We start from the raw sequence: 25,183 nt of genomic DNA, 5'->3' as shown, positions 1-25,183 counted from the left end.
ATACTCAGAAATAAACATTTAAGTTTCATTCTTGTCTTTTTATGACTTGACAGCTCATTCTTTTTATTGCTGAATAATGTTCCATTATACGGATGTACCACAGTTTGTCTATTTACCTACTGAAGACATCTTAATTTTTTAACAAGTCTTGACAATTATAAATAAAACTGCAATAAACATTCAAATGAAGATTTTTATGAGGATAAATATCATCTAATAGAGATCCAAGAACGTTTAAAATTAGTTTATCTTTGTAGTACCTATTTACTTTTGAATAATAGACTACAAAAAGAAAGTTTTAGAAACAAAAAGCCTGCAATGAAATTACTAACTGGAGAGGAAATCCTTTAAAGCAACTAATTCAGAGCCTTATTACATACACAAAGAAGAGGACACTGAAAGTATGGTAATAATTTTTAAATCATCCAACAGACTCCTTAAGACGGGGGAAAAATGTTACCAAAAGACAAGCATGTGGAAATGCAGAAAACGCAAAGTCAGAAACTGGCAGAAAACTAAATTGCACGACTTAAACTCTGTGGTAGCCACGCCCCACACAAACAGAGCAGTCCCATCTAGAGAACAGACCTTCTAGGTAATTTAATGGGAAAAAAAGACCTCTGTCCCTTATATAACCTGAAAATAAAAATGGCAACAAGAACACAAAGAGGTAGAAAAAAGAATCTATAATACCTGGGGCTTTAGAGAAGCTTCTGGCTAGCAAAGTAAACAATCATATACAGGAAAAAAAATGTTAATGAGAAAGGTGGGAGTTCCCATTCTAGCTCAGCAGGTTAAGAACCTGACAGTATCCATGAGGATGCAGGTTTGATCCCTGGCCTCACTTAGTGGGTTAAGGATCTGGTGTTGCTGTGAGTTGTGATATAAGTCCCAGACACAGCTCAGATCCCGAGAGCTGTGGCTGTGGCATAGACAGGAAGTTGCAGCTCCGATTTGACCTCTAGCCCAGGAACTTCCATATGCTGCAGGTGTGGCTCTAAAAATAAAAATAATTAAAAAGAGAAAAAAAGAGAAAAGTGTCTGGAGCTAACTGATCAGCTGCCTACTTCCCCAGCTTATAGGATGAACATCATTAATGAAGAGTGACAATAAAAATTTTCTTTACATGAAACCTATGAAGAAATCCTACAGAAAAATGGAGAAATAGAACATAAGAAAAAAATTATAAAGGAGAAACATACAAAAGAAAAAATTATACCACAGAGCTCAGGAAAAGTATGAGCACAGCATACTTCCATTAAATTACAAACAAGAATCCTGTTTCTAATAGTCAATTAGATTATCTAGACTAATATTCGCTATGAAAACAAACTCTTAAAATATGGGAACAAGAACTTTCAAAAGCCAAAGAGCTGAAGAGAGTAAAGAAGTACCTGTCCAAAATGAAGCAAAAATGTGAAGTCAGAGAAGTAACTGAGAAAGGAAATCTGTTTGCCCTAGGCATAATTGGCAGAAGTAAACCAGCCCTCAAAACAGTGGATTAAATCCCAGGTAGACAATGCTTAGGAAGTCCTCTAGTTCTAAAGTGAATTTAAAGTGGCTAATATTTTCTACCTTACTGGCAAGCACAGGTATAGAATATTTTCATTATCACAGAAAGTTAGAGTAGACAGCCTTGCTAAAGTATTCTGATTCTCTAAACACCTTACTACCTTTTTCTTGTCCAGTGATATTTCTTCCTCCCTATCCTTGCTGAAGGTATACTCTGAGCCCTGGGGAGAATGCTCCTTGTTCTTCCTTATCCTATTATTGTGTTTCAGCTGCTTTATTGTATCAGTAATCACTTCTATATGTTGAATCATATCCCCATATTGTGGTCCACAATCCAGTTTATTCTTGTACAGTGTCTTTTGACTGTGTCACTTGTCATCACTGAATAAGTGGTGGCCAGGGAACCAAGCCAATGATTGGCCTGAGGAGGACTGGCCCATTTAAAATGTTAATGAATCCTTTATAGTAACCCAAAAGGTTTCTCTAAAATACATTAACCAAGTATCATTTATCAATTAAAATCTATTACTGTGTACTTCTACCATTCCAATTGCTTAGTGAAAAGGGATACCCTTTTAAAAGTCCATTCTTAGAATATTAGCAATATTAAGGGAAGATCATTTCATAGTGATCATGTCATCCTTTCCATAGCACTTATCAAGGACCTTCAATACACCTGAAATCCAGCAATAATATTTTTGTTAAGCTAAATGATACTTCCAAACAGGGTGATAATTAAGACACAAGTTATAAAATCAGACAGACCTGGAGAAATCCAATCCTAATTCTGTCATTTGATAGGTGTTTATTTTTAGGTAAGTTATATTACAAGTTTTCACACTTGTAAAATGGGAATAAATTCAGTTCATAAAAACTATACATGAGAGAAGGCATTATGCAGAGCAAGACCTTCCCCAAAAAGTGACTGCAAAAAACATTTAATGATAAGATGGTAAAACAATAAATAAAATTGAGTATATTTACCTGCACAGAGTTTGTGATAGCTTCTCATATATAGGGAATTTATTTAGTGCTTCTTTCAAACATCTCAAACATTCTTTCAGACTACAGATTCAACAGAAAGAAAGGCAAGCTCGTTTCCAGGCATAAACACTATAATCATTATACAGGCTGACACATTTGCCAAAAAAATTATTAGGCATATAAAAAGCAAGAAAACTAATGCACTGCTAAAGCAATCACTATAGCCAGACTCAGATCTGAAATAGATAGTAAGTCATTAAACAAAGAATTTTTTAATTACTATAATTAAATGTTAAAAGATCCAAAGCTAGTCAACATGTAAGGTCAAGTGGGAAATATCGGCAGAGATGAAAACTAAAACAAAACAAAACAAAACAAATAGAAATACTGGAAATGAAAAAGCTTTAAAAGAAATGAAAAAACATTAAAAGACAAAAATAGTGCATTCAATAGACTCAAGAACAGACTCGACAGAGTCACAAGAAATCACCATAACAGAAATATAATGAGAAAAAATATTGAGGCAAAAACCAAAAAACAATGCATCCAGGAGCTCTGTGATAAATATCAAAGTTCTAACATACATATAATTTGGAAAGTCAGAAGTAAAAGTTATATAGAGAGAAATAATAGCTAGGAATTGTATAAGTCTATTCAATTTGTTTACTTCATGATTCAGTCTGGGTAGGTTTTGGCCTTCAAGGGATATGTCCATGTCATCCAGGCTATCTAATTTCCTGGAGTAAAACTGTTCATAGTACTCTTTAATAATCTTTTTGTTTCTGTAGAATCAATAGCAATGTCCTCACACTCATTTTTGTGTCTGCTTTTCCTCTTAATTCATCCAGCTAAAGGTTTGTTAATTTTGTAATCTCTTCCCAAAAACAAATTTTGGTTTCACTGATTTCCTCTACTGATTTTGTTTTCTATTTCATTTATCTCTGATCTGATCTTTTATTATCTCCTTCCTTTTACCAACTCTATAATTAGTTCGTTCTTTTTCTAGTTCCTCAAGTTGTAAAGGAGTTTGAGATCTTCCTTGTTAATAAGTTGGATGTATCAAAATCACAAGCTCCAGATCTATCATATTTCTATATTTTTGATGGGCAAAAAAAAAAAAAATTTAAGAAATGGTATTATTTATAATGGCAAATCTCCCCAAAATACATAGAAATAAATGTAAGAAATATGTCTTGGATCTGTATGCTGAAAGTTATAAAAATCCAAAGAAAGTTTAAAACAAAGCCCTGTATAAATGGAAAGATACATCATGCTTATGGAATGGAATATTCAGCTTTTTATTGTTCAATATTGGTAATTTCATTTAATATTTTAAAAATGTCAACTTTCTCCAAATTGATCTATTCATTTAAGGGAATCCCATTCTAAACTCTACCAGGGTATTTTGAAGATATGGACTGCTGATATGGATAGGCAAAGGAATTAAATAGTCAAAGCAATTTTGAAAGAGAACAAAGAGGAATCACACTCTACCTGATTTCAGGAAACTAAAAAAAAAATCAAGAAAGTGTGGTATTGATGAAAGGAGAGACATCTAAATCAAGATCAGGATACAGTCCTGAAATAAACCCAAACAAATACATACAGTCACTGGATTTTTGATAAAAGTGGAAGAACATATCAATGGAGATAGTACAGTTTTCTTTACAAATAAAGTGAGAAATGCTCATGTTACAGGCTTAGTACAAAGAAAGGCAGGCCCATTTTCCAGAGATAAAAAAATACTTTCCACAGTCTCTATGAGCCTACAAAACATAAAACACTTTCAAGAAAAAATTACAAGGCATACAAAAACAAAACAAAAAACAACACAGTATACACCCAAGAGATAAAGCATTTAGTAAAACTAAACTCAGATATCTAAAGCAGTATGAAACTATCACCAATCTATATAGGTATGCATTTTATACTTAACACAAACACAGTTACTCTAAAAGGAAAATTTATGACAGTGTGTTAGATATTAATAGGCTCATTTAAACTTCAAATACCTAATTCATCTTATTATAAGTTCTATTTCATCTACCTTTATGTATAAATTTTAAAGGCAAGAGATACAGAAATAAGAATTGTGGCCTTATAAAAACTGATAATTTCTATCTTTAGAAAATATTTTTAGTTTTCACCTAGTGCCTTTGAAGTACTAGTGAAGAAAACAAGGGTAAGTCCAGGAAGTGTGACTTATTTATCTTTTTGTGCCTAGAATCTAGCCCAAGAGTGGAACATGGTAGAAACTCTATAAATATTTATTGCTTAAACTGAAGTAAAGGGAAGATAATTTTAAAGACATAGAGTGAATTATGTTTTGCTAAGAGTATTGGTTTTCTGTTCTTACTGTAATGAATTAACACAAATTTAGTGGCTTTAAGCAAAACAGGTTTCCAACAGCCACCCTGGTGAAATATAAAAGGCTGAATAGACATAAAAGGATAAAAGTCTGCCCACAAGAGGTAAGAAGTATGGTGAAAGAGGTGCACCTTCACAGGGGAAAAAACTTAAATATCAACACTATAAAGATAACATGTCATAAGCTAAAGGCACAAGCAGAGTTAAGGAGATATGTACTATTTCAAATGGGACAGTACCAACACATATCCAGACAAACTATAAAAAAATCAAGGTAACATGGCATCACAAAAAGAAAATAGTATTTTCCAGGACCAAGCTAGAAGGCACAGAATATATGATCTAACTAATAAAGATTCAAATTAACAGTGATGAGAGCAGGCATCCTTGTCTTGTTCCAGATTTTAGTGGGAAGGCTTTCAGCTTTTCTCCATTGAGTATTATATTTGTTGTGCGTTTGTCATAAATGTCTTTGATTATATTCAGGAATGTTCCCTCTATACCCACTTTGGTAAGAGTTTTGATCCTAATGGATGTGGGACTTTGTCAAATGTTTTTTCTGCATCTGTTGAGATGATCATGTGGTTTTTGACTTCTTTTGTTAATGTGATGTATGACGTTAATTGATTTGTATATGTGGAACCATCCTTGTGCACCTGGGATGAATCCCACCTGGTCATTGTGTACGATCTCTTTTATATGTTGTTGGATTCGGTTGGCTAAAATTTTGTTGAGAATTTTTGTGTATATATTCATCAAAGATATTAGCCAATAGTTTTTCTTTTTGGTGGTATCTTTGTCTGGGGTTTTGGAATTAGGGTGATGATAGAATCACAGAATGTCTTTGGCAGTGTTCCTTCTTCAACCTTTCAAAAAAGTTTAAGGAGAATGGGAAAAAGACAGTCTTTATAGCAAGCATTGCTGAGAAACCTGGACAGCTGCATGCAAATCAATGAAACTAGAACACACCCTCACACCATGAACCAAAATAAACTCAAAATGGCTGAAAGACATAAATATAAGACAAGACATCATCAAACTCCTGGAAGAGGACATAAGCAAAACATTCTCTGATATCAACCTTATGAATATTTTCTCAGGTCCATCTCCCAAAGCAACGGAAATAAAAGCAAAAATAAACCAATGGGACCTAATCAAACTGACAAGTTTTTGCACAGCAATGGAAACTAAAAAGAAAACAAAAAGACACCTTACAGAATGGGAGAAAATAGTTTTAAACAATGCAGCAGATAAGGGCCTAATCTCTAGAATATACAAACAACTTATGCAACTCAACAGCAAAAAAAAAAAAAACAAGCCAATTGGAAAAATGGGCTAAAGACCTGAATAGATATTTTTCCAAGGAAAAGAAACAGATGGCCAACAAGCACATGAAAAAATGCTCAACATCCCTGATTATTAGAGAAATGCAAATCAAAACTACCATGAGATACCACCTCACACCAGTCAGAATGGCCATCATTAAGAATTCCACAAATAACAAATGCTAGAGGGGGTGTGGAAAAAAAGGAACACTCATGCAATCTTAATGGGAATGTAAGCTGGTACTATGGAGAACATATTAGAGGTACCTTAGAAAATTATACATAGAACTCCCATATGACCCAGCAATCCCACTCTTGGGCATATATCCAGACAAAACTTTCCTTGAAAAAGACACATGCAGCTGCATGTTCACTGCAGCTCTATTCACAATAGCCAAGACAGGGAAACAAGCTAAATGACTGGATTAGGAAGATATAGTATAAATACACAATGGAATACTGCTCAGGCATAAAAAAGAACAAAATAATGCCATTTGCAGCAACATGGATGGGACTAGAGACTCTCATCCTGAGTGAAATCAGTCAGAAAGAGAAAGCCAAATACCATATGATATCACTTATATCTGGAATCTAACATATGGCACAAATGAACCTTTCCACAGAAAAAAATCATGGACTTGGAGAACAGACTTGTGGTTGCCAAGGTGGAGGGGGAAGCAGTGGGATGGATGGGGTGTTTGGGGTTAACAGATGCAGACTATTGCCTTTGGAATGGATTAGCAATGAGATACTGCTGTGTAGCACTGGGAATTATGTCTGGTCACTTATGATGGCACATAATAATATGAGAAAAAAGAATGTATACATGTATGTGTAATTCGGTCACCATGCTGCACAGTAGAAAACTGACAGAACACTGTAAACCAGGTATAATGGAAAAAATAAAAATCATTATATTAAAAAAATTACAAATTAAAAAATAAATCTAAAATTAAAAAATAAAAGAATTCGAATTAGCTGTTCTGACGGAACTCAACAAGTTTCAAGAAAATTCAGAAAGACAATTCAAATAAATTGAGAATAAAATATTTGAATAAAATGATTCTTCATTAAAGAGAAAGAAATTATAGGAAAAAAAAACAAAATTCTGGAGCTAAAAACTCAAAGAACAAACTGAAACTATGCAATAGAGAAAATATGCAGTAGGACAGAGCAAATGAACAAAGAATAAATGACTTGGAGGATAGAATTCCTGAAATAGCAGAGAAGAAGGAATTTAGATTATAAAAGAGCAAGGAAAGTCTACATAATCCATGGATATCCATCAAGAAGAAAAATATCAGGATAACTGGGATTCCAGACAGAGAAAGGATGGGCGGGGAGTTAATTTAAAGAACTAATAGCTGAGAACTTCCAAAATCTAAGGAAAGACCTGGACATACAAGTCTACAAAGCTAATAGATCATCCTATTACTGCAACACAAAAAGACATTCTCCAAAATATTAATGGCAGGGAAAAAAAGGATGTGAACCTTTTAGGCATTAGGCTATCAATAGATTTCTCTACAGAAACCCTTCAGGCCAAGGGACAGTAGGATGACATATTTGAAGAGTTGAAAGATAAAAATGGCCAGCCAAGAATACTTAATCTAGCACAGTTATCCTTTGGATATAAAAGAAAAGAAAAGGCTTTCCTAGGAAAACAAAATTTAGGGAATTCACTACCATTAGACTGGCCTTGAAAGAAATGCTGAAAGGAGTTCTTAAAGCTGAAATGCAAAAAAGATAATAAGCCACATGAAAATATAAAAACATTATACAACACTGGTAAAGATGAGAAATACACAGATTTAAAAACTATAGTTATGTAGTAGGGCAATTTGTTAACTATTCAACTATAGTATAAAGGTTAAATGAAAGAAGAGGAAAAATAAGTATAACTACTAGAAGCTGTTAATGAATATACAACAAAAGAGAGGTAAACTGTGGCATCAATAATATAAAGGGAAGAGCAGTACAGTTAAAACTTCAGAGAGTTAAAAATAAGCTGAATTGGAGTAAGATGCTTTATGTAACACCCTTGGTAACAACAAAGCAAAAACTGGAGCAGATCCACAGAAGACAAAAAGGGGTGTGGGGGAAGAGCACACCATCATGGAAAATAACCAATTTACAAATACAGGCAGAAAGAGAAAAAATAACGGAAATACAAAACCAGTATGCAATTGGTGAGATGGCATTAATAAGTCCTTACATATTAATAATTACTCTATATGTAAATGGATTGATTTTCCCAATTCAAAGGTATATAAGTGGCTAGAAGGATTTAAAAAAAAAAAAAAGACTCAACTGTAGAATGCCAACAACAAAGCTTTAAGGATGCGTATATGCTCAAAGTTAAGGGATGAAAAGATCCCATGCATGTAAAATCCAAAAGGAAGCCAGGAAGCTATACTTATAATAATCAAAATATCTGGAAAATCCACAAATACATGAAAACTCAACGACAAACTCTTGAACAGCCAATGTGAAAAAAGGAACGAAAATGGGAATCAAAGATTATCTTGAAACAAATTAAAATAAAAACACATCATAGCAAAACCTTTAGGATGCTGCAAAAGCAGTTCTGAGAGGGAAGCTTATAGTGACAAAAGGAGGTGTTAAGAAATGGGAAAAATTACAAATAACAACCTAACTTTACACCTCGAGGAACTAGAAAAAGAGCAAACTAAGCCCAAAGTTAGTAGAAGGAAAGAAATAATTAAGATCAGAGCAGAAAAATATGGTCCGAAAAAACAAAGGAAAAATCAACAAAACTAAGAGTTGGTTTTTCAGAAAGATAAATAAAGCTGACAAACCTTTACAAAGACTGCTAAGAAAATAAGAGATGACTCAAATAAGAAATGAAAGAAATTATACAGAAATATACAGAATCACAAGAGACTACTATAAGCAAATACACATCAACCAAATAGAAACCATAGAAGAAATACATAGGTTTCTAGAACTATATAACCTTCTAAGCCTGAACCAGGAAGAAACAGTCTAAACAGACCTATAAAGCAAGACGACTGAACTAGTACAAAAGCTACCTAACCCAGAAAACCTCAAGATCACATGGCTTCACTGGTGAATTTTACTATACATTTAAAGAGGAATTAATGCCAGTCCTTCTCAAAATTTTCCAAAAAACTGGAGAGGAGGGAACACTTTCCAATTCATTCTATGAGCCTACATTTTCCTGATACCAAAGTAGACAGAGACTCTACAAGAATGGAGCAATAACTCTGATGGACACAGATGCACAAATTCTCAACAAAACATTAGCAACTATATAGTTCACCTTTTAACTGAAAAGGAAATAATTTATTCACAGATGAATTGTACTGTCACTTTTACTACCAACAAGTGTTTTCTTAAATTTTTCCCTAGTAGAACCCTCATGCACTGTTAGTGGGAATGTAAATCAGTACAGCCACTATGGAAAACAGTATGAGGTACCTTAGAAAATTATACATAGAACTCCCATATAACCCAGCAATCCCACTCTTGGGCATATATCCAGACAAAACTTTCCTTGAAAAAGACACATGCAGCTGCATGTTCACTGCAGCACTATTCACAACAGCCAAGACATGGAAACAACCTAAATGTCCATTGACAGATGACTGGATTCAGATGTGGTATATATACACAATGGAATACTACTCAGCCATAAAAAAGAATGAAATCATGCCGTTTGCAGCAACATGGATGGGACTAGAGATTCTCATACTAAGTGAAGTAAATCATAAAGACAAACACCATATGATATCACTTACATCTGGAATCTAACATATGGCACAAATGAAACTTTCCACAGAAAAGAAAATCATGGACATGAAGAACAGACGTGTGGTTGCCAAGGGGGAGAGGGCAGGAGTGGGATGCATGGGGTGCTTGGGGTAATAGATGCAGACTATTGCCTTTGGAATGGATTAGCAATGAGATCCTGCTGTATAGCACTCAGAACTATGTCTAGTCACTTATGATGGAGCATGAGAATGTGGGAAAAAAGAATGTACACATGTATGTATAACTGAGTCACCTTGCTGTACAGTAGAAAATTGACAGGACACTGTAAACCAGCTATAATGGAAAAAATAAAAAGCATTATAAAATTAAGAAAAAAATTTTCCCCAATATAAAATCTACCAGAGAAATAAAATATTTGCGTCAATAGTGAAACTGTCAACATTTAAAATTAAAACTGTATTGCTGACGTTTTCAAGCAACTCATGTTCATAAATATTATTTATCAGTAAAGTAATATATGGAAGGAAGTTCTTTATAAACATTAGACAACCATAAAACTAATACAAACTGAAGATTTTCTTTCTTTAATGACAATTAAAATTATAACAACTTAGAATAGATTTACAAGGAGATCCTGCTGAATAGCAATGAGAACTTTGTCTAGATACTCATGTTGCAACAGAAAAAAGGCTGGGGGAAAAATGTAATTGTAATGTATACATGTAAGGATAACCTGACCCCCTTGCTGTACAGTGGGAAAATAAAAAAAAAAAAATTATAACATATACATTCAAAAAGATACATGCACCCCTATGTTCATCACAGTGCTATTCACAATAGCCAAGACATGGAAACAACCTAAATGTCCATTGACAGATGAATGCATTAAGAGGATGTGACACATACATACAATGGAATACTACTCAGCCATAAGAAAAGACAAACTAATGCCATTTGCAGCAACAAGGATGGACTACAAATTCTCATACTAAGTGAAGTAAGCCAGAAAGAGAAAGACAAAAACCATACGGTTATCACTTATTTGTGCAATCTAAAATATGGCACAAGATGATCCTATCTACAAAACAGAAACAGATCCTGGCCAAGGAGAGCAGACTTGTGATTCCTAGGGGGAGGGGGGAGGGGATGGGATGGATAGGCAGTTTGGGTTTTTGGATGCAAACTGTTATTTCTGGAATGGATAGGCAATGGGACCCTACTGTACAGCACAGGGAACTGTGTGTGATTGGGTCCCTCTACTGTACAACATAAATTGAAGAAACACTGTAAATCAACTATATTTTAATAAAAAATTATATACAGTATGTCAGTGGTATATTTTTATATTTATATGTATTATAAATATATAAACGTACATAAGTGACACATCCTAGGGGAAACAAAAACGGGGCGGAAAGGTTATAAAGGGTATATTAATTAACTGAAGAATTTTCAGGCACCCAAATACAAACTTTTCCATATTATTTACCTCTTGGACAACACTGCTCTATGTAAATGTGTGTAATTGGAGTGCCAGAGTTAGAGGGAAGAGAAATTTGAGGGGAAGTGGTGAAAACAATATGAATAATTTTTGATTTCCCATCAGTTATGTTAAAGGTGTATACTGTAAACTTCAAAGAAATCACTAAATAAAATGAAGGAAAATATCTAATAAGCCAGAGATTATAAAATGGAATAAACATTTTCAATACAAGAAAAGGTAGAAAAAAGGAGGGGTACAGAAGGGATAGTTAAATAGCAAAATGAAATACTTAAAATCAACCATACCATTAATATATTAAATAGAAATGAAATAAACAGAGGAGTTAAAAAAGAAGAGATTGTCAGACTAGTTTTTAAAAAGACCAAATTATACACTGCATGTCTAAAATTTGAAATAGCATAAACATCCATCAAGATGAATGACTGCAGAAGCTAACTGTTATCCATCAAGGTGATGACTGCAGAAGCTAACTATTATACAGCAGAATACTACTCAGTAATAATAATGACTAAATTTTTGGTATAGTTAACAACATGGGTAAATTTCAAAATAGCATTCTGAACAAAAGACATACACTGCCACACACACACATAAGTGTTAGATTCTATTTTATGTAATAATGGAATATTTACAACTACTACTCAACCCAGATACATAGTTTCCTGGGTTGTAGGAAGAGCTACATAAAGAATACAAGACAAAAATTGGGGGGGCTAGTGAATATTTAACTTCATAATTGGGGTGATATTTAAATAGATGTATATCAAAGTGAGAGAATTCATTGTACCTTATGTCAGTCATAATTTAATAAAATTCAGAAGGAGCATTAAATTAGAAATCAATAAAAAAATATATCCAGAAATGTTAGTATGAACATGTCAGTGTTAAAAGATGCTTAACATTGTTTAATTCATAGTTTTTAAGTTTAAAATTGTAATTAATAACATAATGAAGAGTAGTTAGGAATTAACGTTCTACAAAAATTTATACACATATACATACACACAAAACACATCTAAACAGACACATTAAAATAATTACCAATTGAAGCTGAGTACATTTGTTTCATGTGAGTTTCAATGACAGAAGGATCCCGAGAGCTGTAACTTCCCAACTCAGGGTAAAAGCTGGAGCCAATGTCATCTGGGGGGTTGTGTGTCCCTTGTGGATATTTTTTGGTTATTCTAAGGTCCCAATGCTTCAGGATTGGATGGTTCCAATGTATATATTTACCATCAAATTGTGGATTTCCATACCAACTGTAATAAAATACATGCAAATAATAATTCAGAGGTGGCCGTTCTTCTGGGTAAGGTTCAGAGCCTTTGGAAGGTTTCATGGTGATTTCAACACTTTTTAAATTCTTGTTGTTTGTTTCACTGTTGATTTTGTCACTCTTTTGGGAATCAAAAGTTTTCACCAAATGAGAGTGTTGACGAATTTCTGGAAGAAGGTCAAGTCCAAAAGGATCTCCAAAAGCAGCTTTATTTGGTCTCAGCATTTTTAAACCCATCATCAGGGAGAAAATAAATAGAATAAAAAGTAACAAAACGATGCAAGTCTTTCTTCGAAACTTTGCCATGATGTCATGCTTTAAAATCCAAAATGGTAAATGTTTGGCTGTAATGTATTGGAAAATGTTAATTAGTAAGTGGTATTAACAATATTTTCCAATGTATTCAAAATGAAAACTAAAATAGTGTTACAATGAAAAGTTTTAAAGTATATTGTGACAAATTATGTAATCAAATACTAATATCTACAAAAGAATCTACAGCTAGACTGAATAGTTTTTATTTGGAAATACCACAGTTACATTTTGTCAGATAAAGATTTTAGGAATTTTATTTAAGTAAATATATTTTTCATCATTTGGAGAGATTTTATATGTACTGAATGTAAAAAGGGAATATTTGATATAGAGAGACTAAGATTTCTAAATATAAATATAAAATTAAAACTTTGTTTAAAAAGGAAATGCTTAAAAGTATATTAAAAGCTTAGTCATTAAATGGAATTACAACAAACTCATTCTTTTATTGCCTCTCATTTCTTATGACCTGTTGTTCTTCCATCCCACTTCACCAACTCATGTGCCATACACATAAATTTGATCTTGTCATTTTTAATTATCCACTCCAAAATATGTACTTCACTTTTTTACATTTTTCTAAACATAACCTTCAAAGCTTTAACCTTCTCTGTTTTAGTACTCTTATTCAGTCAATCAATTCCTTGACCTTATTGAAATGTCTAATCCACTGATTCCACCACTTCTTCATTATTTTTTTGTTTTGTTTTGTTTTATCTCTAGTGAAGCAGTTTGTAGCCTACAATCCAGCATTGAAATTCCTCACTTGCAAATACAGTTGGCACACAAGATCCATGGGTTTGCTGAATCCAAAGAGGAGGAACCCACAGATACAGAGGACCAACTGTACTATGCCATTTTACTAAGTGATTTGAGCATACATAAATTTTGGTACCCACTCCTAGAACTAATCCCAGCTCCCCTCACAGATACCAAGAGACAAATATATCCATAATTTCCTTTATTTCTCTCCTTTCTTAATACTTACCTGGTAGAATCTCGAATAAACGATGCCCTTCTTGACCTTGATCCAGAACCAAAAAATGATACTAGAGAAAAACACACATCACTCTGACTTTTCCCTCTGAATTTATGATTATAAATTTCAGATATTTAAGACAGCTTAACAAATCTATTACTACACCCTAGTACTTACACTTACCTAATCTCAAAAGAATGATTTCATTCCTTCTCATTTTTCATCAACCCTACTTCTACATTACCAATTTCCTTTATTCTCTTCACACAACCATGCCTTGTATTTCATAGAGAAAATGGCATAACAGATAACTGACTCACAGACCTTGAAAAACTTACGGTTTCCAAAGGAGACAGGGTGGGGATGGGGGTGTGAGCTAGGGTTTGGGATGGAAATGCTATAAAATTGGCTTGTGATTATTGTTGTACAACTATAAATGTAATAAAATTAATTAAATTTTTAAAAAAGATGAAGAAATATGACTTCAAAGCCCCCATCCTCCACTGCAGGCACTACTCAAGTTGAACTGTCCTCAGATCTCAAGCAGTTAAACTACTGCTTCCCTCTGTTTTCACCAGCACAGAGAAACAATATGTCCTTTTTAGTTACTAGAAAGCTGACCCCATTAACTTGTATTTTGGGGATCTGTGGAGATCAACTCTCACTTCAGTTTTTGTTATAGTAGTTTTGTTTTCATTTTATTCTTTTAATGATTTCAGGAAGTTGGTTTTTTTTGTTTGTTAGTATTAGGGCCATACCTGCAGCATATGGAAGTTCCCAGGCTAGGGGGTCAAATCGGAGTTGCAGTTGCTGACCTATGCAACAGCTACAGCAACATGGGATCCAAGCCACATCTGCAACTTATGCCACAGCTTGTGGCAACACTGAATCCTTAACACACTGAGAAAGGCCAGGGATCAAACCCACATCCTAATGCATACTATGTCAGGTTCTTAACCCACTGAGCAACAAAGGGAACTCTCAATTTCAGGAAGATTTAAATGCTATACCTCTGCTACTGCTATCATCTCCAAATTTCTTTGTACCTTCCTAAAAATGCAGTTAATATTACAACTTTACCTCTAAGTACATCTTCAGCAGTATGAGTTTTTCACTTCTGTATTTTCATGACTACTTTGTTCAAAATATATTCATTATGATTTATTCTTATAAATCATAAATTTATAAAAATGGGAAAATCTCCCATGAGATTCTTTTTGTTATTGATTTCTAGTGTGAGTAAACTGAAAACATCCCCCTGTGTGATTTCAATCCCTTGAAATATGTAGAGACTTTCTTTAAGGCTCAACAATAAACAATTTTGTTAAGTACCCCACATGCACCTGAAAAGAATATGTATCCTGCAGTTAGTGTTACAGAGTTCTACCTGTTTATCAAACCAAATATGCTAACATGTTGGTTATATTTTTCTTATCCTCACCCATCTTGTTTTGACTCATGTTAAAAATTACCAACTATCATTAGGCATGTCTGTAACTGCTTACATTACATAATTTTCATTGATGTTATGTGGAAACAAATTCAGGACTTTTATTTTCCTAAAGTTTTAAATCTTATTTTATAATAAAATGTTCCTTTCCTTCTCTATTGAAAGGTTATGACCTAAAGCCCACTGTTTGATATTAGTATAGCTTTAACAGATTTTATTTGGTTCATATTGGCACAGAGTATCATTTTTATCACTTAGTGTGAGATCTCTAGTAGCATCCATGTTGCTGCAAAATGGCATTATTTTGTTCTTTTTACTGCTGAATAGTTTTCCATTGTACATTTGTACCCCATGTTAATCCATTCATCTGTCAATGGGTATTTGGGTTGTTTTCATGTCTTGACTATTGTGAATACTGCTGCACTGAACATAGGGGTGCATGTAACTTTCTGAATTACAGTTTTGTCCAGATATATGCCCAGGAATGGAACTGCTAGATCATATAACAGTTCTATGTTTAGTTTTCTGAGGAATATCCATTCTGTTTTCCATAGCCATTATACCAATTTACATTCCCACCAACAGTGCAGGAGGGTTACCTTTTTGACAGACCCTTTCCAGCATTTATTATTTGTAGACATATTAATAATGGACATTCTGACCAGTGTGAGGTGGTACCTTGTTGTAGTTTTGATTTGTATTTCTCTAATAATTAGTGATGCTGAGCATTTTTTTTTATAATTTTTTTTTTATTTTCCCACTGTACAGCAAGGGGGTCAGGTTATCCTTACATGTATACATTACAATTACATTTTTTCCCCCACCATTTGTTCTGAGCATTTTTTTCATGTGCCTACTGGCCATCTGTACGTCTTCTTTGGAAAATGTCTATTTAGGTCTTCTGCCCATTTTTTGATTGGGTTTTTTGTTTTATTGTTGAGTTGTATGAGTTGTTTGCATATTTTGGAAATTAAGCCTTTGTCAGTTGCATCATTTGTAACTATTTTCTCCCATTCCATAAGTTGTCTTTTCATTTAAAAAAACTAAATACAGAACTACCATATGATCCAGCAATCCCACTCTTGGGAATATATCTGGAGAAAACCATAATTTGAAAAGATATATGCACACCAATGCTCACTGCAGGATTATTTCTAACAGCTAAAACATGGAAGCAACCTACATGTCCATAAACAGAGGAATGGATAAAAGAGATGTGCCACATATATACAATGGAATATTAGTCATAAAAAGAACAAAAATAATGCCATTTGCAGCATCATGGATGGACACAGAAATTACCTTACTAAGTAAAGTAAGACAGACAAAGACAAATATCATGATATTGCTTACATGTGGAATCTAATAAAAGATGATACAAAAAAACCTGTTCACAAAACAGAAGCAGACTCTTACGATTTTAAAACCAAACTTATGATTACAAAGGGGAAATGCTGAAGGGAGGGATAAACTGGGAGGATGGGATTGGCATATACACACTGCTATATATATAATGGTTAAGTAACAAGAACCTACCTATAGCACGGGGGGATCTACTCAATACTCTGGCCTATATGGGAAAAAAAAAATCTGAAAAAGAATATATGTATATGTATAACTGATTCACCTTGCTGGACATCTGAAACTAACACAACACTGTGAGTCACTATATTCCAGTAAAATCTTAAAAACACACACACATCTTGGTGACAAGACAGTAAGAAAACAAGCATTCCCATACACTGCTAGTGAATACATATTTGTACAACCTTTTTATGAATCTGAAAATATCTAACAATTACACAACCATTTTCTTTTGACTCAGCAACCCTACTTCATGGAATTTACCTTGAAAATACACAACATAGTAGTAAATAAATTTATATACAGCATTGTTTATAATTGTACAATGTTGAATACTCAGAAAAAAATGAAGAGCTCTGAGTTGACATAAAGGGATTTTATGGATATACTGAAAAAAGCAAAATGCAAATAAAAAGATACATTTTCTAAAGTGAGCAAAAGAAACAGAAAAACAAGAATATAATAAGGTTGATTATCTACAGTGGGTAGAGGGAAACCATGTGGAAGATATGGAAAGATGAAAAGAGGATAGAGGGCTGAGGAATGAAAGTTAACTTTTCTCTGAGTATACCTTTTTATGTAGTTCTGTCATTTTGAACCATGTTATATTTCATATACTCAAAACAAAAAAAAATTAAATGTTAAATTCCCATTAGTAGGTGGATTATTTTTGCAATGATACTGGTTAGCAATTCTTAAATACATAATGAGTATTGTAAAAATAAGCAGTCTAAGTTGGGAAATGGGGCCCAGGTGTTTTACTGACAAAAAAAAACGCATTACAAATGTAGAAAATGGGAGGTTAAAATGAAACTTGCGTTGTCAGACTATAATTGGCAGTATCAGTATGGATGTATAGCTTTTAAAAGATCGATAAATTGGTATGTGTTTGTGTGCACACATGTAAATATATTCACATTATTTCCTAACTCTGCTGAGAGAGTATACGACCAAAGAAACCTTGGCAACAATGAACACATCTGATGCCAAGATTGTGATTTTTACATACCCTTCTCTATTTAACAGAACCAGGTTCCTTAGAGAAATGCTGATTTCAAGAATGTGGCTAGGGGAGTTCCCGTTGTGGCTCAGTGGTTAACAAATCTACTAGGAACCATGAGGTTGTGGGTTCAATCCATGGCCTCGCTCAGTGGGTTAAGGATCTGGTGTTGCCATGAGCTGTGGTGTAGGTTGCAACATGGCTTGGATCCCACGTTGCTGTGGCTCTGGTGTAGGCCGGCGGCTACAGCTCTGATTCGACCCCTAGCCTGGGAACCTCCATATGCCGCAGTGCAGCCCTGGAAAAGACAAAAAGACCAAAGAAAAAAAAAAACCAAAAAAAAACCCAAAAGATGTGGCTAGGAAAGTATGATAAGAACCTGGCTCATCTTGCCTGAAAGTTGGTAAGTACTCAAAAAATGCAGAGATATGTTCACAGGACACAGGAGCCGACTTCAAGGGGGCAATTATTGACTAAATCTGGGACAATTTTAGCATCAAAATAATTAATAATAAATTACAGATACTAAAATAGGAATTCATGACTCTATATTGATTTTTTAAATGTGAAAATAAATATATGGAATAAAGAAGACTCAGAATATCAACTTATAAATTTAGATAGAATAATGGAATTAGACTATCACTATGTGACTACTACCATGATAATAACTGTATCAAGAAAGACTCATTAATGGAAATGGATATTAAATGAGAGATTAAAAGTTTATGAGGAACGGGATATCTACATATCAGCAAAATATCTCCCCTCAAGATAGCTAATTAACTATGAAGGGAGACACAGTAACTTAGTGCAGAACCCAGAAGATACCACTTTAAACAAGTGATCAAAATTAACTTCATCAGTTAATTCTGAATAAATAGATATGAGTCTACAGAGAGGATGCCCTAAGAAGAAAACAGAATCACTGCTGTTATATTTCAATCAAAATTAATCTGGATCTAATCATGAGGAAACATTAGTCACCATATTAAGACACTCTCATACACACGCATACATATATGTGTGTACATATACATGTATGCATAAATACATATGTAGAACTATTACACATATTATGTAAAATTATATACAATGTAATATATGAATCTGTGTGTAAAAATACAGCAAATGTGGCAAAATATTACAATTTGGTGAATATGCAGGAAAAATAAACAGGGACTGTTGAGATGTTTGTATTATTTTTGAAACTCTTCACTGTCTAAAATTATTTGAAAATTGAAATTAAAAAAAAAAAAGATTATCATCAGCAAACGGGAGAACATGAACAGTTAACATAACACCTGCTTAGTTCCAAAAAGGGCAAACTCCCACAGTCCCTCAAGCTCTGCACTGCAGGAATGCAGAAAGTGACAGCCTATGTATGTATGTGACAGCCCTGTGCAGAGGAATAAAGAGATGATATAAACATTCTGCCCTGCTACTATGATTTGCAGTCCTAAAATCTCCAAGTTGTCAAGATATAAACAAATCTTTTCCTTTGCTTAAAGAAAGTGAGAATTTTGACAAGCCATGAAATAGAAAAAAAAAAAAAGGGACGTAATTATGATCTCAACTATATTAAAGATATATAGAGGAAGTCTACTTAAACACATAGAATGATTACCTCTGAGCAATCATTTTTCAGTGATATTTTCTTACGCTGTCTTCTAAAATTAGAACATTTCTTAAGGAAGAAGTTTTTTGGGGGTTAGGTATTTCATAAAGAAACAATTAATTCTAATGAATAATGACAAACCACAGAGAACAGAAGAAATAATTACTGGATTTAGAAATTACTAAGACATTGATTTTTGAAATGTTGATCACCTGAAAGGAGTGAAATGCATGCAAGAGTCAAGATATATACAGTGGAAAGTATATTGATTTTAGAATTTGAAGATCTAAGTTCAAGTCAGCTATGTTGACCTAACTCTGTGACCCTGAGTTCTTTTTTTTTTAATCTTAAAAAAAAAAAAAAATTACCTGCTACCTAAAAAGTTCTCTGTAAATCACACAAGAAATATATGTGAAATAAAATGCAAAAGGGTAATTTTAAATCAAATGTAAATACTAATTGGATTTTTAAAAATGAACAGTGAAGAAATGTAGGAAATGAATAGTTGTGAGATATTTTTATATTTATTCCTCAGAGCTACAGGATGAACACAAAACACCTGTTTATAAAAGCTGCCTTTTTCGCCCTCTTGCCTATAAATCTAATTTCTTAAGCTGCTCGCTCTTTTCCTTTTACATTACTTATTTAATTCATTCACTAAAACTGTTTATCACATCATTATAGGGGATCCCCTGGCCCCAACCCCACCTCCAGATCTCAATGAACAGAAAGTCATCTCAACCTAAATAAAGGCAGCAGACCATTGTGATTAAAAGTATGGGCTCTGCAGTCAAATGCCTGAGTTCAAATTCTCGCTGGGCATCTTTCAGCTATTTCACCTCTATGTGACCTGGTTTTTCCCTGCTCCTTTTCTCACCTTTGTAATGAGTCATTACCTCACCCATAGGATTTCTGTGAGGATGAAAGAAGTTAGTATTGCAAAACACTTAGAATCATTTCTGGCTTGTTGTAACACTGAATAAATATGAACGATTATTTTTTCCGATGATTGTTATTAAAGATGAGTATCTGGCAAGCAATCAATAACCAATGCATAGTTTACTCTCTCTAAATATCTCTTTTCTGTGGAAAGGTTCATTTGCGCCATATATTATATTCTAGATATAAGTGATATCATATGGTACTTGCCTTTCTTTCTGACTTCACTTAGTATGAGAATCTCTAGTTCCATCCATGTTGCTGCAAATGGCATTATTTTGTTCTTTTCTATGGCTGAGTAGTATTCCATTGTGTATATATACCACATGGACTTGGAGAACAGATTTGTGGCTGCCAACGGGAAAGGGGAGGGAGTGGGATGGACTGGGAATTTGGAGGTTAGTAGATGCAAAGTATTGAGTTTGGAGCGGATAGGCAATGAGATCCTGCTGTGTAGCACAGGGAACTGTATCCAGGCACTTATGATGGAACATGATTGAGGATATGTGAGAAAAATAAGGTATGTATATATGTATAACCTCATCACTTTGCTATATAGTAGAAATAGAAAGAACACTAAATCAACTATAATAAATAAAAATCATAAAATAAATACTTCATCTCCATATGGCTACCTTTTGAAATACTACTCTAATTCTTCAAGACAAAGCTGAAATGTTGTCTCTTCGTGACACCTCGCCTAATGATTCCAAAGTGAAAAGAACTCACTTTCCCATATAATTTACTGTAACAGCATTACTTACTTTTTAAATTGGCATTTCTTTCTTTATGTGTTGTATCATGCTACTTATTTATATGTATTTTTAATATTGGTATCTCTCTGGGAAGTATGCATATAAATAAGATTCTATTAACTATACCTACATTGGACATGTTTAAAGTCTATACTGAACATATATAGGAAGAATTACAGATAAATAGATCCAAAAATACCAAAAACCCATTTCAATAAAATATTACCAAGTCCAACTTAGCAAAGCTAGGAAACTTAAGATGCCTAACAGGTCTAATGATCTTTAGTAGGAAAGGAGTGGAGCAACTATTTATTTGGCTTCAACAACAAAAAAGTTTCAGCAATCACTTGAAAGAAAAAAAACAGTTACAAGTTAACTGCAGATAGACAGTTTCCCAACGCAGTAACCTACCCAAGGTATTAGATAACGAAAATTTGTTATCTTCAAAGGGCAGTTTACATGACATAATAATGCAGAGAAGTAATACATAATAGGTTCTTTTGAAACTCTGTGGTTTCTACACTGTGCTTTGTGACTCGGAGGTCTTTTAATCTTTGAAAAGTTTGTTTTGGACTTGGAGGCCTGGTGAGGTATAAGTGATCACAATCAGTGTGATATCAATTACAATTTCAAAAAGTATTTGCTGCTATCCTGTTCTTATACAGATTTCTGGTGATTTTTTTTTCCCTTTTCCTAATATTATTTTCTAAGAAACCACTGAAGATAAACATAACTAATACCAGAAGACACACCTGGAATTTTCAAAATCAATTTCTGTACCAAGGGTTCCTTCCCAAATTGGTTTTAATGTAAACACTTGTACCCTTTTGTCAACAGAAATGAGTTAGGCATAATCTCATCTCATCCATTTTAATTTTAGCAATCTATGAAGTAGAACTTCTTTTCAACACCATTTTACAGATGACAGAACCAAAGTACAGAGCAGTTGGGAACTTTTTCCAAGCCTCTGGGCTAACAAGTGTCTAAGTAACCTGTCTGAGGTTAAGCAACTAGTGTGGAGCAGAGCAAGTACCGCTCTAGAACTCAAGCTCTTGCTCTTATGTCATTCCATCATCCTACATTTCAGACAAATCAAGTTTATAGAGATTATTAACACTGTAAATTGTGTGACAAATGAAAACTGGTGACATGTGGTCACGTTTTGATTTAAAGATTATGGGCTTAGAAGACAATGATTATCCATTACCTACTCATAAACTGCAGTCCACATTTAATCTGAAGAAATCTTATTTTCTTATACACTTACTATTCATCATGTGACTAACAGCAAGAGCTCTGGTAATGTTTTATGTGTAGGTCCTGAAAACCCACAAGATTCACTGCACAAAACTATTTTTTCGAGGTTTACATATAGCTCAATATGAATGGAGTAACACAGTGTCATAAAAATGATGTGCAAACAACGTGACTTAATATTACCAAGATCTAGATGTTATTTTGTATTTTTCTTCCAAACTACTGTCTAAATAACAAACATAAAAAAATAGTTTAATGTACTCATCCCTGTTCCATTTGCTTTTTTTTTTTTAAGTCATATAATTAACATTAGCCTCCCTTGTTTTAATTATTTCTTTAAGCACTTCCAATTTCCCTTAAATCTTATCCGTAGGGTCTTGCGAAAATGAAACAAAAACAAACTATCCTAACTGCCTGAATTCAATTTGGTCCTTTGGAAAAAAGGGAAAAGGTACTATTCCAGTATGGATGCATCCTGAGACTTAGTAAAAGATAAGTCTAAGACGATAGTGCCAAACGTGAACAGGTGAATGGAAAAACTATCAATGCGACGGTCTCGCCATCCTCGATCTCCTCTCTCCTGGTGCACAGGTGTCTAGGGACCGGCCATCACCACCTTCCTGCTGCAGCCCAACAGGCCTCGACCTTTCCACTCGCCCCAAGGCTCAAGGCCGAGTTTGCCGACAGAAGGACTGGGTGCTGAAAAGCTTCCGTGACTCCGGAACTTCCCAACTTGGGGAAGGAAAGGAAAACCAAGGCGACAGGAGGTTCAGCTACAAAGAAGTGGTGGAGACGAGGCCGGAGGGGTCGGGATAAAGTAGGACATAAGGCAATAAACATAACCCAGACAAAATACGGGGTAAGAGTGACAGAGTGGGAAGTCCCGAGGTCCCAAGGCTCCCAGCGCGACTCCGCCCACAGCCGCCCTTCTGGGCACGGGGTCAAAGGCCGTTGGCAGACTGATAGGCAGGTGAGCGCGCAGGCGCTGCGGGTGGGCCCAATGCCGGCCGCCACACGTCTGCAAGGCCCTGAATCTACCAGCTACTCACCAGGGTCTGGAATCCAGCCACCGGTAGAGACTCGGCCGCCAGAAACGTTGAAAGCGAAGAACACACAGAGGCCGCGGCCGCTCTTCTGCGAGCCCAGCCAGCCCCGCCGCCCAAAGGGCGCGCGCAGGGCTTTCGGGAGCCTCGAAGGGCGGGGCCTGGAGGGGCGGGACTTTGAGTGGGTGGGGCACTGGTTTCAAGGCACAGGCGCCTCTGGTTTGTGAGGAACACGAATGCGAATGCGTGAAAGGGGGAGAGCTTTTTCTGAGCATCCAAGGAGTGGAGCAGAGGGGCAGGGTGGCATTGGGCTGGACTTTCTTCTCTTTCCCCAACTAGAAATGACCCATTCCTCTCTTAGAAACCAAGTCTTCTAAGGTTCCGCTCAGAAGCTTTCACTAATAGAGGAGTGCTGTTTTTTGATGTGAGGTGTCCAAAAGTTGCAAAAGCTCTGAGTACACTGGATGTTTTCAAACTTTTAAAATTAAGCAACCGTTTGCCTTAAAAAAAAAAAAAAAAAAAAAGAGAGGATAAAGAAACTACTTGGAAGCTAAAAGTCGACAGAGAGGACAGTTTTAATTTGCAAATGTATAAAATCGAATTTCTGTGGGAATACTTAAATCGTTGAGAACAGTGAGGCAGCTGTGAAGAACAACTCTTGAAATAAGGGGTTACAGGTGAAGGTCTTCACCTTGCATCAGCCTCAGAAGCCAAGGGAATTCTCTGTTTTGTTTGGTTACATAGTAATTAGGAAATCCTCGCTCACAGTATAAAGTTGCTGATGTAAACAATTTTGTTAAAGGCTCTGCTTAAAATCTCGGTGGATTTTTTTAAACAAATTTTAATTCTGAAATATACATATATGAATGTATCCCATATGTGCACATTTTAAAAAAGAATAATAAAAATAAATGAGACCTAATTAAACTTAAAAGTTTCTACACAGCAAAGGAAACCCTAAACAAAACGAAAAGACAACCCACAGAATGGGAGAAAATATTTACAAATGAATCAACTGACAAGGAATTAATCTCCAAAATTTATAAACACCTTCTGCAGCTCAATACCAAAAAAAAAAAAAAATCAAAAAATGAGCAGAAGATCTAAATAGACAATTCTCCAAAGGAGACATACAGATGGCCAAAAAACACATGAAAGGATGTTCAACATCACTCCTCATTAGAGAAATGCAAATCAAAACCACTCTGAGGTATCACCTCACACCAGCCAGAATGGCCATCATCAAAAAAATCTACAAACAATAAATGCTGGAGAGGGTATGGAGAAAAAGGACCCCTATTACACTGTTGGTGGGATTGTAAATTGGTGCAACCACTGTGGAAAATAGTACAAAGATTCCTCAGAAAACTAAAAATAGAACGACCATTTGATCCAGCAATCCCACTCCTGGGTATCTATCCAGATAAAACCATGAATCAAAAAGACACATGTACTCCAATGTTCATTGCAGCACTATTTTCAATAGCCAAGACATGGAAATCTAAATGCGCCTTGACAG

At 34.6% G+C, this 25,183-nt stretch overlaps 1 protein-coding gene across 2 annotated transcripts in view; it reads right to left on the bottom strand.

The window, feature by feature from the left end:
* MANEA (mannosidase endo-alpha) overlaps positions 1-23,839 on the bottom strand; it is a 54,459-nt gene extending 30,620 nt beyond the window's left edge. The window contains exons 1-2 of one of the 2 annotated variants that reach the window (XM_047761283.1): positions 23,671-23,839; positions 12,490-13,068 (exon numbers count right to left, since the gene is read on the bottom strand). In XM_047761283.1, the coding sequence (XP_047617239.1) occupies positions 12,490-13,030 (541 nt within the window). In that variant the 5' untranslated portion in view covers positions 13,031-13,068; positions 23,671-23,839. Of the gene's footprint in view, positions 1-2,496; positions 2,578-12,489; positions 13,069-23,670 lie in introns of those variants that run through there. The other variant, XM_047761290.1, reaches the window with a different exon arrangement.
* Positions 23,840-25,183: the final 1,344 nt, after the last annotated feature.

This window comes from Phacochoerus africanus, chromosome 2 (genome assembly GCF_016906955.1).
Source record: "Phacochoerus africanus isolate WHEZ1 chromosome 2, ROS_Pafr_v1, whole genome shotgun sequence".
NCBI classification, from domain to species: domain Eukaryota; kingdom Metazoa; phylum Chordata; class Mammalia; order Artiodactyla; family Suidae; genus Phacochoerus; species Phacochoerus africanus.
The sequence above is the reverse complement of the archived record's forward strand: the minus strand, read 5'-3'. Positions and strand labels throughout refer to the sequence as shown.